The 18,223-nt window shown below is 56.5% G+C and overlaps 1 protein-coding gene across 1 annotated transcript in view; it reads right to left on the minus strand.

Moving 5' to 3' along the window:
- Positions 1-16,449: 16,449 nt before the first annotated feature.
- Positions 16,450-18,223, minus strand: part of MED27 (mediator complex subunit 27) — a 199,516-nt gene continuing 197,742 nt past the window's right edge. Inside the window, exon 8 of the mRNA XM_007078840.3 lies at positions 16,450-17,102. Within this exon, the coding sequence (XP_007078902.1) occupies positions 16,968-17,102 (135 nt within the window). The 3' untranslated portion in view covers positions 16,450-16,967. The remainder of the gene's footprint in view (positions 17,103-18,223) is intronic.

The raw sequence follows: 18,223 nt of genomic DNA on the forward strand, positions 1-18,223 counted from the left end.
CACCTGCTTTGCAGAAAGGGAGACCCAGAAGGGTAAGAGGGCAGCCAGGGGATCAGACAGAGCACGGTGCCCGCGCCTCAGGGTACGGGAGGGCCAGTCACCTCAACTCCATCTTTAAAATCCCACTCTTCAGCTGGAGAGGCAGCGTGGCGGTAGCTATGAACTTGCACCTTGCAGCCAGGGAGACGTGTGACAGCATCTGGGCGGTGACTTAAGCTCTCTGAGCCTGCTGTCTTCTCTGCAAGAACAGCTCAGGGCCCTGCCGTGGGGGCAGGGCTGGATTGCAGAGACGAAAGGCTCGTGGGCCGCAGGGACCTGCCTCGCCGAGTCCGTGTTCTTTGAGGGTAACTGGTGGGGCGGACGGGTCCGACCGTTGTGGACCAATGCAGGACACTCAGGCAGACAGGGAGCGTCCTGAGCTGACCCGCGGGGCTGGCGGAGGCCTCGTGGGGCCTGAGTCCCCGGGTCCGCCACTCGCTCTGCCCAATCCTGCTTCCGCCCTCCCCTGTCCGCGGGTATTGATGGATAATAACGCCTTGTCGCCCATCTCAGCACCTGCTTCCTAAGAACACAACCTGCTGCCGCGGGCATGTGGGTGGCAAGCCCTCGGTGAGCTTGCCACACGACATCCTGTTACCACCCTACGTCCTGTGACCACGGGACGTCCCGTGACCACGTGATATCCGGTTACAACGCGACTTCCGGTTTCCACGCTGCTATTACTATTCCTAAGCCTATCTCAACTCGGAAGTCAGGTTGGAAGACAAGTAGATGAATTCCAAATTGGGTGGAAACGAAAAGCCAGAGGCCCGAACAAGCAGAGATGGCCACAGCCCAGGTAAAAAGTCCCGTCTGGGATGGGGATGCTTAAGGCATCTGTCCTCAAAAAGGCGGAGACTCAGCCCCGGACCCACGTTGGCAGTTAGAAATGCACATAAATTGAGGTAAGGAAAAGAGGATCAGAGAAGGAAGAGGTTTAAATGGGAGGTGACGTCATCGGTCACATGGGTGGCTTCCGAGGGTTTAAGTTGGGGCACTGGTGATGTTTGGAGAGCCAAGTTGTTCTGAGCTGAAATGCCAGCTTCTTTCCCGACGCCCTTGCCGGTGTCACCGCCCATCCAAGTTCACGGGTGGCAGGGTGATGACGTCTCCTACTCCCCAGCACATACAGCTGCATGAATCAGGGCTGGGGAGAGTGGGAACGTGGACCAGAATATGTCTTGGTATTTAGTAATGGTGGGAAAGGACATGGGTGGGAAATCGAAGAACTTTGCCGCGAAATGCCTGGTACAAGCTATTCTAAGAGGAGTCGGTGTGGTAAATAAATTCCACTCCATCCTCCCGTTAACCCCTTGAAATTGGCCGTGAAAAGATCTTGCTTGGCGACGGCCAGAGAACCATCAGTGGCTCCTCCGGGAGCTGGAGGGCAGGGATGGCTCGGGCCGCACTTGGGGGAGGGCGAGCTGCAGACAGATGCAGTCGTGGGGGAACCATCGGTGTGTGTGTGGGTGGGTGGGGGGGACAGATCAACGGTGAGGCTTTTCCGTCTCTGGGTTTCCCTTTCAGGAAAAGGTGCGCAGCCCAGAATACGCTGGGCTGCCCGGGGGAAACACAGTGAGGGTGCGTGAATGCAGGGGCGGCCCTCTCTCTGCCTCTGCTTCCAGAAAAGGCGCTCCCTTCCTTAGCGCGGACTTGCAGAAGGGCCTCCGGGAAGCGGGCAGCCGTGCCGTGCCGTCCTTGGGGTGTGGAGCCACAGAAACCACCGAGACCAACCCCTCCGGCAGCAGAGGTGGCCCCCTGTTCCGTCCTGGATCCAGGCGGTGACACGGGGCCCCGCCAGGGAGCTGGGGACAAGCCCCTCATCCTGGGGTGCAAATCCCCTCACACCCGGCACCAGTTTCCCTCTCCTGCTCCCAGACACCCAGGAGCGAAGGAACACACTGGTAGACTTTACAGGGTGGCCCCTGAGGCCTGAGCAAGAGGTGAACTCAGGGCTCCCTCATTCGGTCAGGACGCACCCCCTAGAGGCCAGACCCGGAAGAGGGGCTGCGGACGCACGGGCGACGGTCCCCGCCTTTCCGCACACGGGGAGCACAGGACCACGCTGCAAGGCACTGCACGGGTAGGCGGGGTGCTCTGAGAGTGGAGACGCCCTCTCCCACGTGAGCTGGGGAAGGGAGAGGGCAGGATTCATCCGCAGCTCAAGGTGGGGAAGGAGAGCCAGGCTGGGAGACAGCTGCACCCAGGAGGAACCCGGGAGGGTTGGGCAGACGCCAAGAGGAGCGCAGTGTTTGAAGGAGGTGACTGAGGAGGCTGGCAGGTGTCAGGCAGGGACACTAGGTTATGCCAGGTTTGCAGCACACGCTGTGGGGTCCTGCTTGCTCTCCCGGACCCCTCGCCCGGCAGGGGGGAGGCCACGCCAGCAGGACACTCCCGAAGCATGGCGGAGGCGCCCGCTGGCGAGGAAGGGGGACCTCCTGCTGACAGCCGTGTGGGCGAGCGAGGAATCGTATCCCCCAGCCCCAGTCAGGCCTTCCGGGGACTGTCCCTGCCATTCTGATGGAAACTTCCAGAGACTCTGAGGCAGAGCGATGCAGCCAAGACACTCCTGAATCCCTGACCTGCAGAAGCTGTGAGGTATTCAAGGTTTGTTCCTTAAGCCACTAAGCTTTGGGGCAATTTGTTACACAGCGATGACAACTAATACTGAATTTAGTTGTAAAAGTTTTTTTTTTTTTAACGTTTATTTATTTTTGAGACAGAGACAGAGCATGAATGGGGGAGGGTCAGAGAGAGAGGGAGACACAGAATCTGAAACAGGCTCCGGGCTCTGAGCCATCAGCACAGAGCCCGACGCAGGGCTCGAACTCACGGACTGTGAGATCATGACCTGAGCCGAAGTCGGACGCTTAACCGACTGAGCCACCCAGGCGCCCCTTTTTTTCTTAAGTTTATTTTGAGAGAGAGAGAGAGAGAACGTGACTGGGGAAGGGGGGAAGGGGCAGAGAGACAGAGGGAGAAAGAGAATCCCAAGCAGGCTCTGCGCTGTCAGCTCAGAGCCCAACGCAGGGCTTGAACTCATAAACCGTGAGATCATGACCTGAACCGAAACCAAGAGTTGGATGCTTAACCGACTGAGCCACCTATTTCGTTTTAAATAGGTCCTCAGTCATCAGAGGGGATCTGTAGATGCTTGATTTCAAAATACAGCCTCCAAGTATTCTATTTCGGTGACAGGTGTCGAGGGCCCCGTTTCTGGTAAGTTCATCTGCTGATTACCCCCACACCACAAGGGTGGGGGATGCCGAGGTCCGTGGAAACATCTGCCCGTTGTATCGTGCACGGGAGGCACACGGCACAGGGAAGGAAGGAGCAAGGCCCTGGAGTTAGAAAAGGAGAGCTGTTTGCTGTGACTTGATGGCTTAATCAGCCGATCGATACTGTTCGCAGGGCAGAGGGAGTGGGGAGCTGAGATGAAAAATGCATGAGGGGCCGGGGGGTGGGGGCGGCTGGGAGGAGCACAGAGAAAGCCGGCCTGCTCTATTTGCCCAACGCCAGCCAAGAAATTAAATCGGCACAGAGGCCATGGGCAGCCACCGGGCTGACTGCAGCTGGGAGCGCACGCGCACGGCTCCTTTCTCGTCATGGGGCAGAAACGCGCTCATTAAATCGCTTTTCCTGACTAAAGATGGATTCGGTAACCTTCAGCGGCGTTAAACACCAAGCAGGCACCAAAGTCGTGCGGGTCTCGAAAGACGCTGATGGAATCGGGGTGTTAATGATCTTGGGGCCAGCAGCCAACATGACACGGGAGGAGGAGAGCTCTCAGCACGGGCTGGGCCTTCCGTGCGCCTGTGACTAACACCACGTTCAGGGACAAAAAACGCCAATTAACTGGAACTCTCAATTAGCTCCTGGGGAAGGTGAGAAAGACGCAGGAAAAGCAGCTCAGACTGAGGACTGTGTAAAAAAGCCGACTTCCGTCGGCCATCCTTGGATCGATTCGGGTCAAATTCAGCCGTGACACGGGGGCCAGAACAATGATGGCTTAGACGAGATGGCCTAGCTGTCGCCCACATAGAAGACGACCGGGGAGGGATGCCAAAGTTGCCAGAGAGCCAGACTCCCTCTGTCTTGCTGTTCTGCCACCCTCAGCACGTGGCTTCTACCTCGCGGTCCGTGACGGCTGCCGGAGTGCCAGCCATCATGTCCCCGCTTCAGCCGGGAGGAAGGAGGATGGGGCAGAAACGCCCTCCCACCTCTCGCCATCCCCTCAGGAACCCCTCCTAGCAGTTACACGTAACTAGAGTCACATGTCAACGGTCACTCCGATTTGCAAAGGGGCTGGGACGGGAAGTCTTTATCCCAGGCTCAGAGCGGGAGCGCTATTAGAAGGAAGAATGGAAGTGTGGCTGTTGGGAAGGCAGAGGGCTCTGGCATGTCGTGAGTCAGAACACATTCAAATGGGAACGATGTCTCCAGTCAAAACAAGACACTGACCTGAGTGCACTCAGGGGAGGGGGAGGCTGATGATAGGGGCGCGTGAACCGCCCTGGCAGGGGCACAATGGAACATGACAGAATGTTAAAAGTACATGGAATTAGTCATGTAAATTGTGACATTTAAGTCATGATGCTATTCGTGCTACAAAGTGTAAAAACGCTAACCTTTATCCAGACAGCAAACAAAAACGTACCCTGACCGCATCTAAGTGATCAGCAATCCGGCTCGCCCTCAGAGCCCCGGTATTTTAGTCACACTGTGTGTACCGCTCGGCAAGGTCCTCAGTCTGGACCCTGGGCTCCACAGCCCGCGGAAAGGTTTTCCGTTAATCCCCTTAACCCTCAGCTAACCATGAAGCAAGCCATCAAAAAAAGCTTAGGTTCGGAACAGCACCTACTATGTGCTTAAAACCTACTGGGGTAACAGACAGACTGATCCAATACTCGCAGGAGTAAGCAGAGCATGTCCGGTGTGTTAAGGGCCAAGAAAGCCAGGGACAGGGGCGTGTTAGTTAGGACAGGGTCAGGCCGTAAGCGACAGAGGCAAGGGAACAGCGGCTTCAGCAACACAGTTGACTCTTCTCGTTCGCTGAGCCCGGAGGTGGGCAGACAGGGCCGGCACGGAGCCCATCAGGCATCGAGTCTGTTCTACCTTGTTCTGCACGTGTGGACTCCATTCCCAAGCCCCCTTCCCGGTCTAAGGGGCCTCCATTCCCAAGACCGCTTCATGGTCCAAGATGGCAGTTCCACATCCCACGGCACTGAAGAGGAAAAGAGATGGCGGGCGGGGCGGGGGGGGGGGCCCTGTCTGGGGTTTCAGACAAGCTCACACATTTTTTTTTTTTAACGTTTATTTATTTTTGAGACAGAGAGAGACAGAGCATGAACGGGGTTGGGGCAGAGAGAGAGGGAGACACAGAATCAGAAGCAGGCTCCAGGCTCTGAGCCATAAGCACAGAGCCCGACGCGGGGCTCGAACTCACGGACTGTGAGATCATGACCTGAGCCGAAGTTGGACGCTTAACCGACTGAGCCACCCAGGCGCCCCCAAGGTCACACATTTTTGACACCCCTCTGAATCAGAGCGGGGGTCTGGGTCCCCTCCCTTGAATCTGGGCCACCTTTAGTGACAGGCTGACCGAAGTGATGCTCTATAATTTCCCAGGCTAGCGTAGAAAAGACGATACAGTGTCCACACGGTTTTCTTCGGACGTTGATGCTCGGGGCCCAGCTCCATGTGGTGGAGAGGCCCAAGGGGGGGGGGAACGAAGGCCCAAGGGAGCCCCCGGACAGGGCTTAAAGGGGAGCGAGGGAAAGGTTCCCGGGAGGAGGGGGTAGGGGAGCCTGTCGTGAACGTGGCGCTGGTCAGTGTGCAGCAGTGGAGTGTGATAAAGCAGAAACCAGGGAATCTGCCCCAGGACGCGCGTGTCCCCCCGAAGGAGACGTCGAGGCCCGGTGCTTCGTTTCTTCCAGCTGTCCACGGCAAGACGCAAGAGGCACGATGGGTTAAGAAGGAAACTTTTCCGTTTTTAATGGAAAGGAAAATGCAGAAGAGCCGTAACTTGCCGGGTTTGAAAATAAAACCGTTTTCTCATTCCCGGCTTCTCCAGATGGCAAAGGAATCTCCAATGGAAAAACTGGCCTCCGGGCAAAGATCGAACCCAGGCTGGGAACGGAAGATCCTTTGCCACACCTCAGGGGCACTTGACACGGTGCCTCCCTTTGCCAGCCACCAGCTTACTGCCGTTCGGTTCCAAGTTCGTCCTTCATCGCCTGATCTAGAAGATGGATCGGGGCCCTTTAAATGGTTCTTTGCTCACTGGCATGTTGTTAAGCACTGACAAGGGTGTGTCTGTGTGTGGAGGGGCGGGCCTGGGGCTAAGAATGGCCAGGGCTCTAACTGAAGCACGTGGACCGAGGAGGGAGTGAGGGGTTGTTCTCCCGGGGCAAGGTGACGTTCATTTTATCCCAAGAAGGGTGACGCCACCAAGCTGTCTGGATTCTTGTCATCGTGTGCTCCCACGGGGCAGGTGCCGTTCACAGACACGGCTCGTGGCAGGACGGCACGGCTGACACGTGCCTGGCGGCCTTGGGGCACCGAGGCATCAGGCTGCAGAACCCCCGGCCTCTCTGCCTCGAGGAGCGGTTCGATGTGTTTTGCAGCTTAGCTGGAAATGCTAGCGAAAGCCCTTTGCTCTGGACGACTACAAGCTAGGTTCGGATCATCGGTATTTATATTCTGAGAAAGGAGGCAGGGCTGCTCTCGTTCCCCGGAGCCTTCAGCCCTTCCCCCTGCGGAACGAGCAAGGAGCCTTGGAGCCGGGGCAGAGGGTGTGGCCTGGGATCCCTCACGGGGGGCTGAAGACAACTTACACGGCGTCACACACGCACCCACTCAAAGGCTGTCCGGGGCTCCGCGGGCCCACGGCCAGGACTCGGCCGCGCGGGGAGCTGGTTTCTCTCGCTGGTGCAATCTCACGACCATCCCTTGGCTATGGCCCCCAAGTCTTTGGAAAAGTCTAGAACTACCCGCCGGCTTCCTCATTAGCTCCCTACTCTTGTATGCTCCCAAGTTTTCCTGAACTTTGCCGGTTTGCAAACTAATGGAAAGAAACAGGAAGGACAGCAAATTAACTATGGCCTTTTGGCGATCATTAATTTGACCAACTACCCTTTGGAAGTGAAAGGCCAGCGCCTATTAGCTTTAGGGGCATCGAGTGCAAAGTCAAATATCAAAAGGCCACGGCAAAAGAGGGGCCCCGTCCTCATCAAGGCAGGGAGGTGCGGCGCATTCGCAGCAACGCAGATAGGACTGGGAAGTGGGGCAGTGTCCTGTGATCCTGCCTTTCTCTTCAGAACACTCCCACTCCTGAGACGGGGTTTTGCATCTCTCGTGCTGAAGATTACGAGAAGGTCCCGACGTACCGCTGAGGCCGTTCTGCAGTGTCTACAGAGGGCAGGCCACCCCACGGCATCGCCATCAAATCTCTGGATTCTTCTCGGAATCTCATCTTTGTGGGAACGAGAGACGGGAGGGGGTCAGAGAGGCAGGAGACGGAACAGGCCCCCCACGGACGACTACGCCCCCAGCGGCCACGCTCGTGCCTGCACTGGAGTCGCTGACAAGGCTGCCTGCGCCGTCTGGCCCTCTCCCATTCGACGTGCGAACCGTATCCCGGCGACAAGCACCGGTATGCAGTAGGCGCACAATAAATACCCGGCGTGGTCCTTCGCGGGACTCGCGCGCCTGCACGGCCAAACTACTGGCCCGATTCCCAGGTGAATCCAGGCTCACGGGGACCACGTAACTGGCCCACGGTCGCCTGTCTAGGGGCAGAGCAGAAACCCGAGCCCGGCTTCCTTTCTCTCGTCAACATCTGGCAAAGGTTACTGAGCGCCCGCGCTGTGCGAGGCGACAGACCAGTGCCCCGGACAGACGCAGTCCCTGCCTTGTGGGAGCCGACACTCTCGTGGGTGTCAAGAGGGCGCGGCTGATGGCGTCCAACGCGAGGGCTGCTCTGAGGAAACGAGGAAGGGGGCGGGAAGGGATGGGGATCGCTCCCACAGCGAGCGGTCGGGGGACGCCTGCCCCGTAGGGTGACTCTCCCCGGAGGACGAAGGGAGCGAGCCCGGGCGACATGTTCCGTGGTCCCCTTCAAATCGAAGCGAAAGACGATTTGGACTCAAGCTAGCAAATACGGTAGCCGTACACACGGTTATCTTTGCCACCTATCGAACGCTTCCTATCTGTGGCCCGTTTCCAGGGTATTTACATGGTGTGTGGGGTAAACGACTCCGGCAGTTATTTGAGAAAAAAACAAACCCAAATCTCGGTGATTTGCCAGAATAAAAGGTTGGAAAGTTTACTTCACTCACACAAAACCCACCGCGGGGGCTCCTGGTGGGGAGGCTCACCCGGGCAGCCAGCTCTTCTGTGGGTCCGGACCCGGGGATCTGGGATCTTTCCATCTTGTTCCGTCGCCGCGTGTCATTTCCGATGCTGCCTCAGAAAAGGCAGACAGAGCAGGGCAAACGCAGGCCTTCTTTCGGCCACCTCTGAAAGTGACACAGAACTGGGGTGCACACCCCGCAGCCCTGCTTAGACGCAGGAGGGCCGGGAAATGTGGTCTGTCGGGTGCTCTGGGGCAGGAGATGGTTTGGACGGGCATCGGCTTAGCGATCGGGAAGAGAGAGAAAGCGCGCGAGCATGTGCGAGCGCCGTGTGGCTTTCGGGAGGAAGAATGTCTGGGCTGAGAAGAACGATCCAGAGGCCGGGGGCGGGGGACTCGCTGGCGCTCCCGGGAGGGAAAGGATCCTGTTCTGGAGGCTCTTTCCACTCCAGGCCCAAGGCCCCCCGCCCCTTCCATGTTTGAGGATGGTGTCCTCACAGAGGAAGGTGACAGGAAGCATGAGGCCCTGGTGACGGGTGAGGACAGCCTGTCTTGAGCGCGGGCCCACCGCAGTCCGTGGGCTGGTGCTCCACCCCTCCCTGGGGTCCTGGAGCAGGCGCTGAGGGCAGGAGGGGAAGGGGGGAAGTCAGCTGGCGTAAACGGCTTCCACATCCAACAGACCCTGTGCCCTCCTTTCCCCTCCCAAGGCACAGCCGTCAGTGTGGGCTTTCCGGGTGGCCTGGCGGTCCAAGAGGCTGGGAGCTGTGTGCGGGGAATCTCCCCCAGGAAGCCCTCCCGGATTCCCTCCAGTCGCCTCACACACGCTTGCTTAAGCGTCAGGACTCGGCACACTGCGGCGCATCCGACCACAGGCACGGACGGCCTGTCTTCCGGGACGGGGAGGGCCGGAGCTCCCCTGGTGTCAGACTGCCCCTGACAGAGACGCTTCCCCGAGCACTGCTACTCGGCTGTCACTGCCAACGCTTTCATAACCTGTGCCCCAGCGGGATCTATTTCACCGTGACACGGTAGGTCAAGTGGTGTCCCAAGAAGTGTCGGGGAAGTGGAAAAGGCGTAGGCTGAGGGCTGCTTGGCTCTGGTCCTCGCCGTCGCTCACCTGCCGGGTGAGTGAGGACGGGTCTCCAGGCCTCGGTCGCTCTGACTGCCCGTCAAGTGCACAGGCTGAAACAAAAGGCAGCTAAGGTCGCTGCCAAGATCGGAGATCAAGATCGCTGCCAAGATCAAGATCGGAGATATACACGGGGCTGTAAGTCAAGACGGAGGGAGAGTGAGAGGGAGAAGGAGGAGAAAGAAGAGGAGGAGTGGGGTGGGACACAGAGGCGGCAGCAACGTTCCTAACAGCAGAATGCTGGTCCCCTAAAACCCAGACAGGTTAGACTTGACACCAAAGGCATGATCCGTAAGTGGAAAAAACGGACAAACGGGACCTCGTAAGAAGTGAATATATGTGCTCTGTGAAAGATCCCCTTAAGAGGATGAAAGGCAAGCTACAGCCCGGGAGAAAATAGGGGCACGTCACATGACCGACACAGGATCCGCACCTAGAATGTAAGAGGAAGTCCCAACGCTCAACATTAAAAGATCATCCAAGTGGAAAATGGGCAAAACACATGCACAGACCTTTCACCTGGGCTGATACACACACGGTAAATAAACAGGCCCACGACCGGCTCCTCAGCAGCGTTAGCTATTTGAGGGGGGGCAGGCGGGAGGTTTGCAAATAAAAAGCACACTGAGCTGGTGCCTCACACCTGTCCAGTGGCTAGAACAGGAAGTGGCGCCGACGCCAGACGCTGGTGGCGATGTGGAGAAGCCGGATCCCTCAGACTGCTGGCGGGGAAGTCAAGTGGCACAGCCCCCCTGGGAGATGGTTTGGCAGTTCCTGTAGAGCTAAAAACGGACTTACGGGGCAGCCCGGCGATCGTCCTCACGGGCGTCCACTGCCACGCAGACACGTGCGCACGATGCTCCCGGCAGCTTTACCCCGAAGAGCTGCAGGCCGGAGGCTCCCAACGTCCCCGCGTGGATAAACGGTCGAGGTGTGGTGACACACGGCACGGCATATTCCTTAGCGATGAAGGAGAGTGGTTGGCTGATAGGCACAATGACCCGGGTGAGCCACAAGGAGATGAGGCTGAGCGACAAAAGGCAGCCTCAGGAGGAGACGCGGTGCGTGATTCCAGGCATGTGACGCCAGGTGACAAAGACGGTCACGGAGATGGGGAACGGATCGGTGGCTGCCTGGGGACAGGGATGGGGAGAGGAGGCGTGCAGGGCTAGAAAGGGGTAGGACGAGGGGGTCTGGACCGTGGCGGTGGTTCCACGAAGCGGCACCAGGGCAGAGGGCTACACGCAGACACACGCAGCACGTGTGGAGCTGGTGACGTCTGGATGCACTCTGGGCACTGCACCAACGTCAGCTACTGTAGATGTGAACACCGGGGAGGGGTGGGGGGCGGCTGGCGAAGGGCACACGGGCGCTCCCGTACAGATCTTTGCAACTTCCCCTGAACGTACAATTACTGTAAAATAAAAAGCTACAGGAGGCCAACAGGAGACTCACGGTCTAAGCTGTGGCCATCGGACAACTGGAAGGCCATCGCAACCCAAAACGCAGGACAGAGCAAATAAAACAAACGGGACCCTGAGGGCAGTGTCACTCCCGAGGCAGGAAGAGGTTCGGGACAGGCTGCTGACCATCCACCAGAACAGGCTTGCTTCCCTTCAGAGAGAGTTTCTGCCGGACCCACGGCCGCCCAGTTAGAGACCACATTTCCCAGGGGCCCTTGCAGCTGGGTCTGCCACGTGACTGAGTTCTTACTAATGAAGTTTAAGCGGAAATGACACGTGCCAGTGCTGGGTCTGGGTCTTACAACATCGGGCACGTGTTCCCACGTATCCTTCCCTTGTAGTGAACTCGGAAAGGGCCAGTGGCCCAGCTGCCACCATGCAGACCGCGTCCTAGGCCAGGCGGTAGGGCGATAGGGTAGGAGGAACAGGATCGCTGAGTGGCTGCACCCAGCGGAACAGTCCTTTAATTGGAACCACCCCCCCCTTGGGGGTTCAGGGCAAGAGCAGTGTCTACATTTTTTTTTAATTTTTTGTTTTTAATGTTTATTTTTATTTTTGAGACGGAGACAGAGAGTGAGTGGGGGAGGGGCAGGGAGAGAGGGAGACACAGAATCTGAAACAGGCTCCAAGCTGTCAGCACAGAGCCCGACGCGGGGCTTGAACCAACGAACCGCGAGATCATGACCTGAGCCGAAGTCGGACGCCTAACCGGCTGAGCCACCCAGGCGCCCCCGAGAAGGGTCTATGTTCTTTAAGCCACTGTATTTTGGGGCCTCTGCACTAGAGCAACTTAGCCTTTGCTCAACGGGAAAAAAAGAAAGCGGGTTTCAAAACAGAATACGGCATGATCCTATTTTTGGCAAAAAAATGGGATGCGCACAAACATACCCATATGAGGGTCTGGAAAGAGATACAGCAAAATGCTCTGTTAATTATCTCTGGTGAGTGGGAATTATGGCTATTCTTTTCTTTGCTCGTCCACGTTCTCTTAATTTTCCATAAAAGGAACACATGCATCCCTCTAGTAATTAAGAAAGCAAGCCGATGGGAGACAACAGAGGTAGGAATCAGGGAACTGGGACAGTGCAGTTAAGTAACAGTCCATCCCACGGCGTGGGGGCTGACGAGGTTCGCTGGTGTCCCCGGCCGGCTCCCAGGCTCCTGGCCTCTGTCCTCCTGCCTCTCTCCCTGAGTCCTCTTCTCCCACCGCCCCGCTGCTCCCCGCCCCGCGGGACACGTCACTCTTTTGTCTCTATCAGGCTTGGACAAGCACGGTGCCACTGAAGCCGGCTGCCGGCAGCACCCGCCGGTTCAGCCAGCACCAAACCACAGCTCATATGGTCCCAGAGGACGGCCAATCTCCAGTGGAAATTTCAAACTCAATTGGCACAGAGACAGGCTGGAGCTGTCCTCGAGTAACTAATCATCTTAAAGCTGCCGAGATGGCGCTTTACCTGGATGTGCTCGTGAACTCTAAGGTTTGTCTCTTCCAGCACTAATGACAGGGAGCGGCCAACCTGCAATTTAAAATTCAACTTGAAAGTGATTTTTGAGGCTCCTTTCCGCTAACTGAAGGAGCCGGGGAGGGGATGGGAGCGGGGGGAAGGATGGCAGAGACGGGAGAACGAAGCCCGCCTGTCCTAGAAAGTGAAGCCTGATTATTCCCCCGAGCAGGTGCAGACAGACCGCGAGGGCTTGACGGCAGGCGGGCTCGCCCACAGCACCCCTGCGCCGGCTCGTCTTCGATGCGCGCGTCGGGCAGGCCTGAATGAGCTCTGAGCAGGTGCAACGGAATCGGCCCACCCTTTCCTGTCAGATGCAGGACAACTAAAGTTCACCGAGATCATCCTGAGCAGAGAGGCAGAGGCCGGGAGGCGCAGTCAAGCAAGGTGAATCGTTCTACCTTGTCCTCTCTCCTACACACCCGATGGCCTGACGATGCCTCCCGTCAAGCTGGCCCAGGTTCCAGATCTTGTGAGATCCTGGTGGTGAGGCTGATGTCCCTTCTCCTCCCCACGAGGGTGACCTTACGAGGCTCTCGATTTAGCATCAGGCCCGCACTCCTGACAGTCTTAACGCGATGGAGAGTTTGCACGTTAACACTGAAAGATCACCATTTCGTGCCTACGGCTTTCCGTCGATGGTGTGAAGTAGAAAAATATCACTCGATACCAAAAGGCCAGTTCCCAATTTAGTTCAGGAAAAAAAAAATCTGGACAACCCTGCCCAGATTTCCTCATTCCGTTCTGTCAGGTCCTAACGACCGCCCCGCTGACGAGCGGTCACCCGGCTGGCAGACGGCACAGGTACCTGCCTCACGGATTTTCACGGCAGAGGGGCACGCGCAGGACTGAGATTTCTAAGTTCGGGCCCAGAGAACTCAGGTCCCACACCACGGCAGAGCGGGGACCGGCCCCTTTGCCTCTCAGGAGGCGGCTTTGCCGCGAAGCAGCCACAGCGCGTGGTGACGAGGTCTGACACCCAGCCCCTAGGGAGACTGCTGCGTGAGACCCTCACCTGGTTCCGTCTGTGCGACGAGGGGAAACAGCACGCGCCCACTTGGGGTGAGGCACCTGGCCCAGAGCAGACGCCGAGCTGTGGGGGTCACGATTAAGTCACCTACTGTACCTGGTAGGTCTGGCCTAGAGGTCACCTTGGACAGCCTAAGTAGCATCTGGGCGGCACGCTCACTGATGGCCACGCTCCTGTCCGCGAGAGGCACCAAAGGAGGATTCCGGAACCTGATGCCCTCGCTCCCGGGGCAGCAGGCCTCCCGGCCACCCTGCAACTGGTCCCGACGTACCCCCAGTCCCTACCTGTGCCAACTTGGGGTCAATACGTTGTCTGGATTTTAATGGCCGACGACAAAGCCAGTCTCCCTCGTGTCTGTCTCTCAAGCTGCCAAGCATTCGTGGATTTGGCGCAAACGAGCTCGTCGCCCTTCCAGCCTCGCTCAACTCGCCAGACCTCAGTACGACTTCCTTTCAGCTTTCCCCTCTCAGGACCGAAGAGCAGAAATGCCAGAGATGGGAAGGCCATGGTGGGTGACTGGCCCGGCCCTTGTACTTCTCACCCCCACCCCCCCCACATTTAATTTGGGAAAGATTTTTTTTTTAAAGCATATATATATATCATGTATAAGGAGAGAAAAGTATATATACATATACATATATATATATATGTAAAATATATAGAGAAAAATATATAAAATACAGAAAAACAGAACAGCTAACATCACCCACATATCTAATGCCCAGCCATAGTTCATTATCAACTCATGGCCCATCTTGTTTCATCTATAAAACCCCACCCCTGGGGCGCCTGGGTGGCTCAGTCGGTTAAGCGTCGGACTCTTGATTTCAGCTCAGGTCGTGACCTCACGGTTTGGGAGATCGAGCCCCACATCAGGCTCTGCGATGACAGCACTGAGTCTGCTTGGGATTCTCTCTCTCCCTCTCCCCCAATCACACTCCCTCCTTCTCTCTCTCTCTCTCTCTCAAAATAAATAAATAAACTGAAAAAGCCCCAAACGCATCCCTCCAGCTCCCCTTTCTCACCATCACTATCAGCCTTCATCTCACAGAAGCGGGAGCGGGGCTCATACCAAGGAAGGGTGAGCTGTCTGGGCCCCCAGCACTGGGGGCGGGTGGCCAGGATTCAGGCCCTGGCTGCGCATGCCTCCCCGGTCGCACCCCCACCCCCATTTCTGCTGTAGCCACGCTTCAGCTGTGCCAATGTTTATTTAATGTTTTTCCTCTAATGGTCTCACTTTTCTGCCTAAATACACTTGTTCAAAATGGAAACTTTATACCTTCCCCGTAAATGGGAAACAAGCAGCGTTCGTCACGAATAGAAGGTGTCACTAAGTAGGACACAGAGAAAACAGGGTCATTAAGCAGAAGCTCTTGCCCGCCCCAGGCTCTGGACTCAAGGCCGGCTGGCTCACTCTCCCGAAAACGGGGGCCGGCAGCAGTCAGAGCCCCTGGTTCTAGCGAGGACCCTTCTCCGATCTGGGCAATCAGGAGGATCCAAACAGCTCTCTCACAAGGCGATCTACTGTTCGTCTCATCAGTGCCCCCCCCGCCCCCCAACGCACTTTTCAAAGTCGCTGGTGGGTGCTGGCAGCCATGATGCACTTGGCCCTCCACGGGCTCCAGCGTGGTCACAGCCGGTCACACCAGCATCACTGCACGCGACAACGCGCACTGCAGCCCCGCAGAGGTCAGTCTACGTGCCGTTCAAATGTGTCCCAAAAGGTGTGCGGCAATGAGATGACATGTTATCACCCACCCTGTGTCCTCAGTTCTGTGTTTTGTCCCAGAGCAACAGACAAGCGTCTCACGAGACCAAAGAAAAAGGAAGCTACCCGTGAGTCAAAGGAGCGTGTTATGTTCTGTTACCAGGGGCCGTGTGAAGGGATCGTCTGTCCCACGCTAAACGGTAAAACTCAGGCGGGAGAAATCGCCGACCCCCTTGGAATACATGAAAGGCTGGTGTGACCGACTCATGTGTCACACAGGATTCTCATTAAGGCCTGGGCCACGGTTTAATTGGCAGCCTGTTTTTCTTTCCTAGTGGTTCATGAAATAACGGTGCCTCTCATGAGCGACAGCATCTCGAACGTGACGACCATGGTATTTAGTCTGGAATCTCTGGCTGTGTGGGAACGTCCCCGCTGCCTCCCATCACACCTCCCTAGACGGGGCGCCCGTCTCCTGAACGGGGTCTCTCAGACTTGGGCCCACAGCAGAGTCCCCCGGGGCGGGGCCTGAGGCTCTGTGTTTCTAATCTGTCCCCATGTTGCTGCCGCCGCTGGGCCACACCCCAAGCGGCACTGTCTTATCCTTTCTCCATCACTGGATCCTTTGTCCTCAGCTCCTGTAAGCCTGGTGGGGGCAGGTGGGAGGGCCTAAGCGGTACCAGAAGTCACCCAGGAACCACTCGTTCTTCTGGCCACCTCAAGACACCTCTGCCGTCTTCGTTGCAAAGGGAACATTTGTAGCGTAGGCTGGGCCGGAAAAGCTCGAGGAAGCTCCCCCATCCTTCAAGAGCTTCGCCCGGTCTTATATATTTCTTCATACAAACAGGCTCTAGCTTTTGATGTTGGGGTCAAGGCCCCGAATGTCCTCAGCAGACTGGGCTGGAATCTGTTCACAGTAACGTTTAGGACAAAACCTGGGACCAACGAACCAGGTACCCCCGTCACGCCCGCTCACACGCGTTCTAGCTGCTGACACGGGCAGACTCCTTTCCCTTGGGCATGCATGTGCCACTGGCTTGGTAAAAAGAAACATCTGTGCGCTTTTTCCTCAAAAAGAACAATCCGCTTTTCAAACTGCAAAAACATCTTTGAAATGGAATATTTGCCAACACTGTCCTCTCTCCTAAGCAAGAAGCAAGAAACTGTGTCCTCAGAAAGAACAAGGTTTTAAATGCAGACATTACTGTTCTTTTAAGGCCCAGATCTGCCCACATGTTCACTACACTGAATGTGGAAGGTGCTTTAAGAGACAGGAGACAAAGCCTTGTCCTGGGTACAAAACGTTTACTGCTTATATATATATATATTAAAAAGAAAGTTACAAAACAAAACGCCCAGCATGACAGGATGTACGGACATGGGCTTATTCAGACGATAATGGCTCGTGAACATGACTTAGAGCACAGGCCCAGGAGGATCATTCGCCAACACACAAGGACGAGCATGCTGCGTGAGTTCCTTACTCTGAGTTCCAAAAGGTTTTCTCTGCCTTCCGTTTACCAGCTGCAGTGGGTAATGAGTCCCATCAAAACGAGAAGGAATGTGTTCCGCAAGTGGCTCAGCCTTAAGGTAGGACGTGCTGCTCTACGCACGGGGAGGAGTGGGGTGCTGGAGTCTACGCGGTGAGGACGGGGCCGAGCCATCAGGCTGACCGAGGGATCCAGGGATCATCTGGGAAGGTGCGGGGCAGAGCCTGGAGGCCGGCCCGGGGCTGGGGCGGGGTCACTGGCGGCAGGTGTCGTGGAAGGCTTCGAGGGTTCGGAAATCCCTCCACGTGGGGGGAAGGCCATCTTGTAGAAACTTCCCGCAGCGCTGGCACGGAGCCTGGAACAGCTTTATGTAACTTCGTAACCAGGTCTAAAAAGAGAAGTGAAGAGACAAATAAAAGAATGGGATCCGGGAGCTTCCAATGTCATCCTTCCTGTCAAGCCTAATGATCTCGAGGCCAGAGGACTTAAGTTGGCTGTGCCCCAAAAGCTAGCCTGTGACTTCACAGAAAGCTGCATGCGCCATCCACAAGGTCGTAACACTGCTGGCTGTCACTTCTGGAGCTCCCCCTGCCCCTCCCAACTGAGGGAGTTTTTAAAATAGAAATTCCTGCTCTCAGGGGCAGGAAGTCCTCCCACAGGAGTGGCCGTGCCCTAGCGCACAGCCCGTGGCTCGGGGCCACGCGTAACCACGTTTCATTTCTGTGTCCCGTGTCTCCCGACTATGCGTACTGATGTTCTCCTCGTTCGCTACCGAGAAGTAGGCACAGACACGTGTGAAGGAAGACGTCGCATCGATGACAATGCTCGAACCCTCCACTGAGGTCAATGTGCCTTCCTTCTAATTTGATTTCAGAGGTCATCACTCACTGTCACAATGTGGCCCTTTGCACCTGCGGGGGGGTGGGGGGACAGCCTGGTGCCATCGGGTAACATAATAAGCGGCAAATACACCCTGGAGTGGTTCAGAGAGCAGAAATCTCCCGGGCATCATACATAAGGATGAGGCTCCCGTAACTCAATTCTCAAACTCAAGGAGATTTGCTACAAAAAAAAAAAAAAGAAAACTCAACCCAACCCACACCCCACAGCAAAAGGCTTGCGAGCAAGTTAAGCACGTTCTCACTGTGACAGGGGCACGTGAATCTCATCATTTAATGTCCTCCCGAATTACGTCCATAAGAGAAAAGTGTTCTTTGAAGAGGTAGGTCGAGTTTATTGATACAAATTCTTCTGTCTTCGTCGCAGCCGCCTTCGTGGTGGCAGACCGTGGCCCCCGACACTGCCCCCTTCCAAAGGCCAGGTGTTTGAGGTTCTGGCAACAAACGTGAGGGGGTCGACGGATCACTCAGCTAAACTCTTAATCCTCCAGTGCCGATCAAATGCAAATGGTCCCCGAGTCCCAGAGTCAGTTACCAAAGGGAAGCTGGGCACGACACGTGTTAGGTTAGACGGCGACGCTCGGTACGCGTCCGAAAATGAGGAGCCCGC

This window comes from Panthera tigris, chromosome D4, assembly GCF_018350195.1.
Source record: "Panthera tigris isolate Pti1 chromosome D4, P.tigris_Pti1_mat1.1, whole genome shotgun sequence".
Lineage (NCBI taxonomy): Eukaryota > Metazoa > Chordata > Mammalia > Carnivora > Felidae > Panthera > Panthera tigris.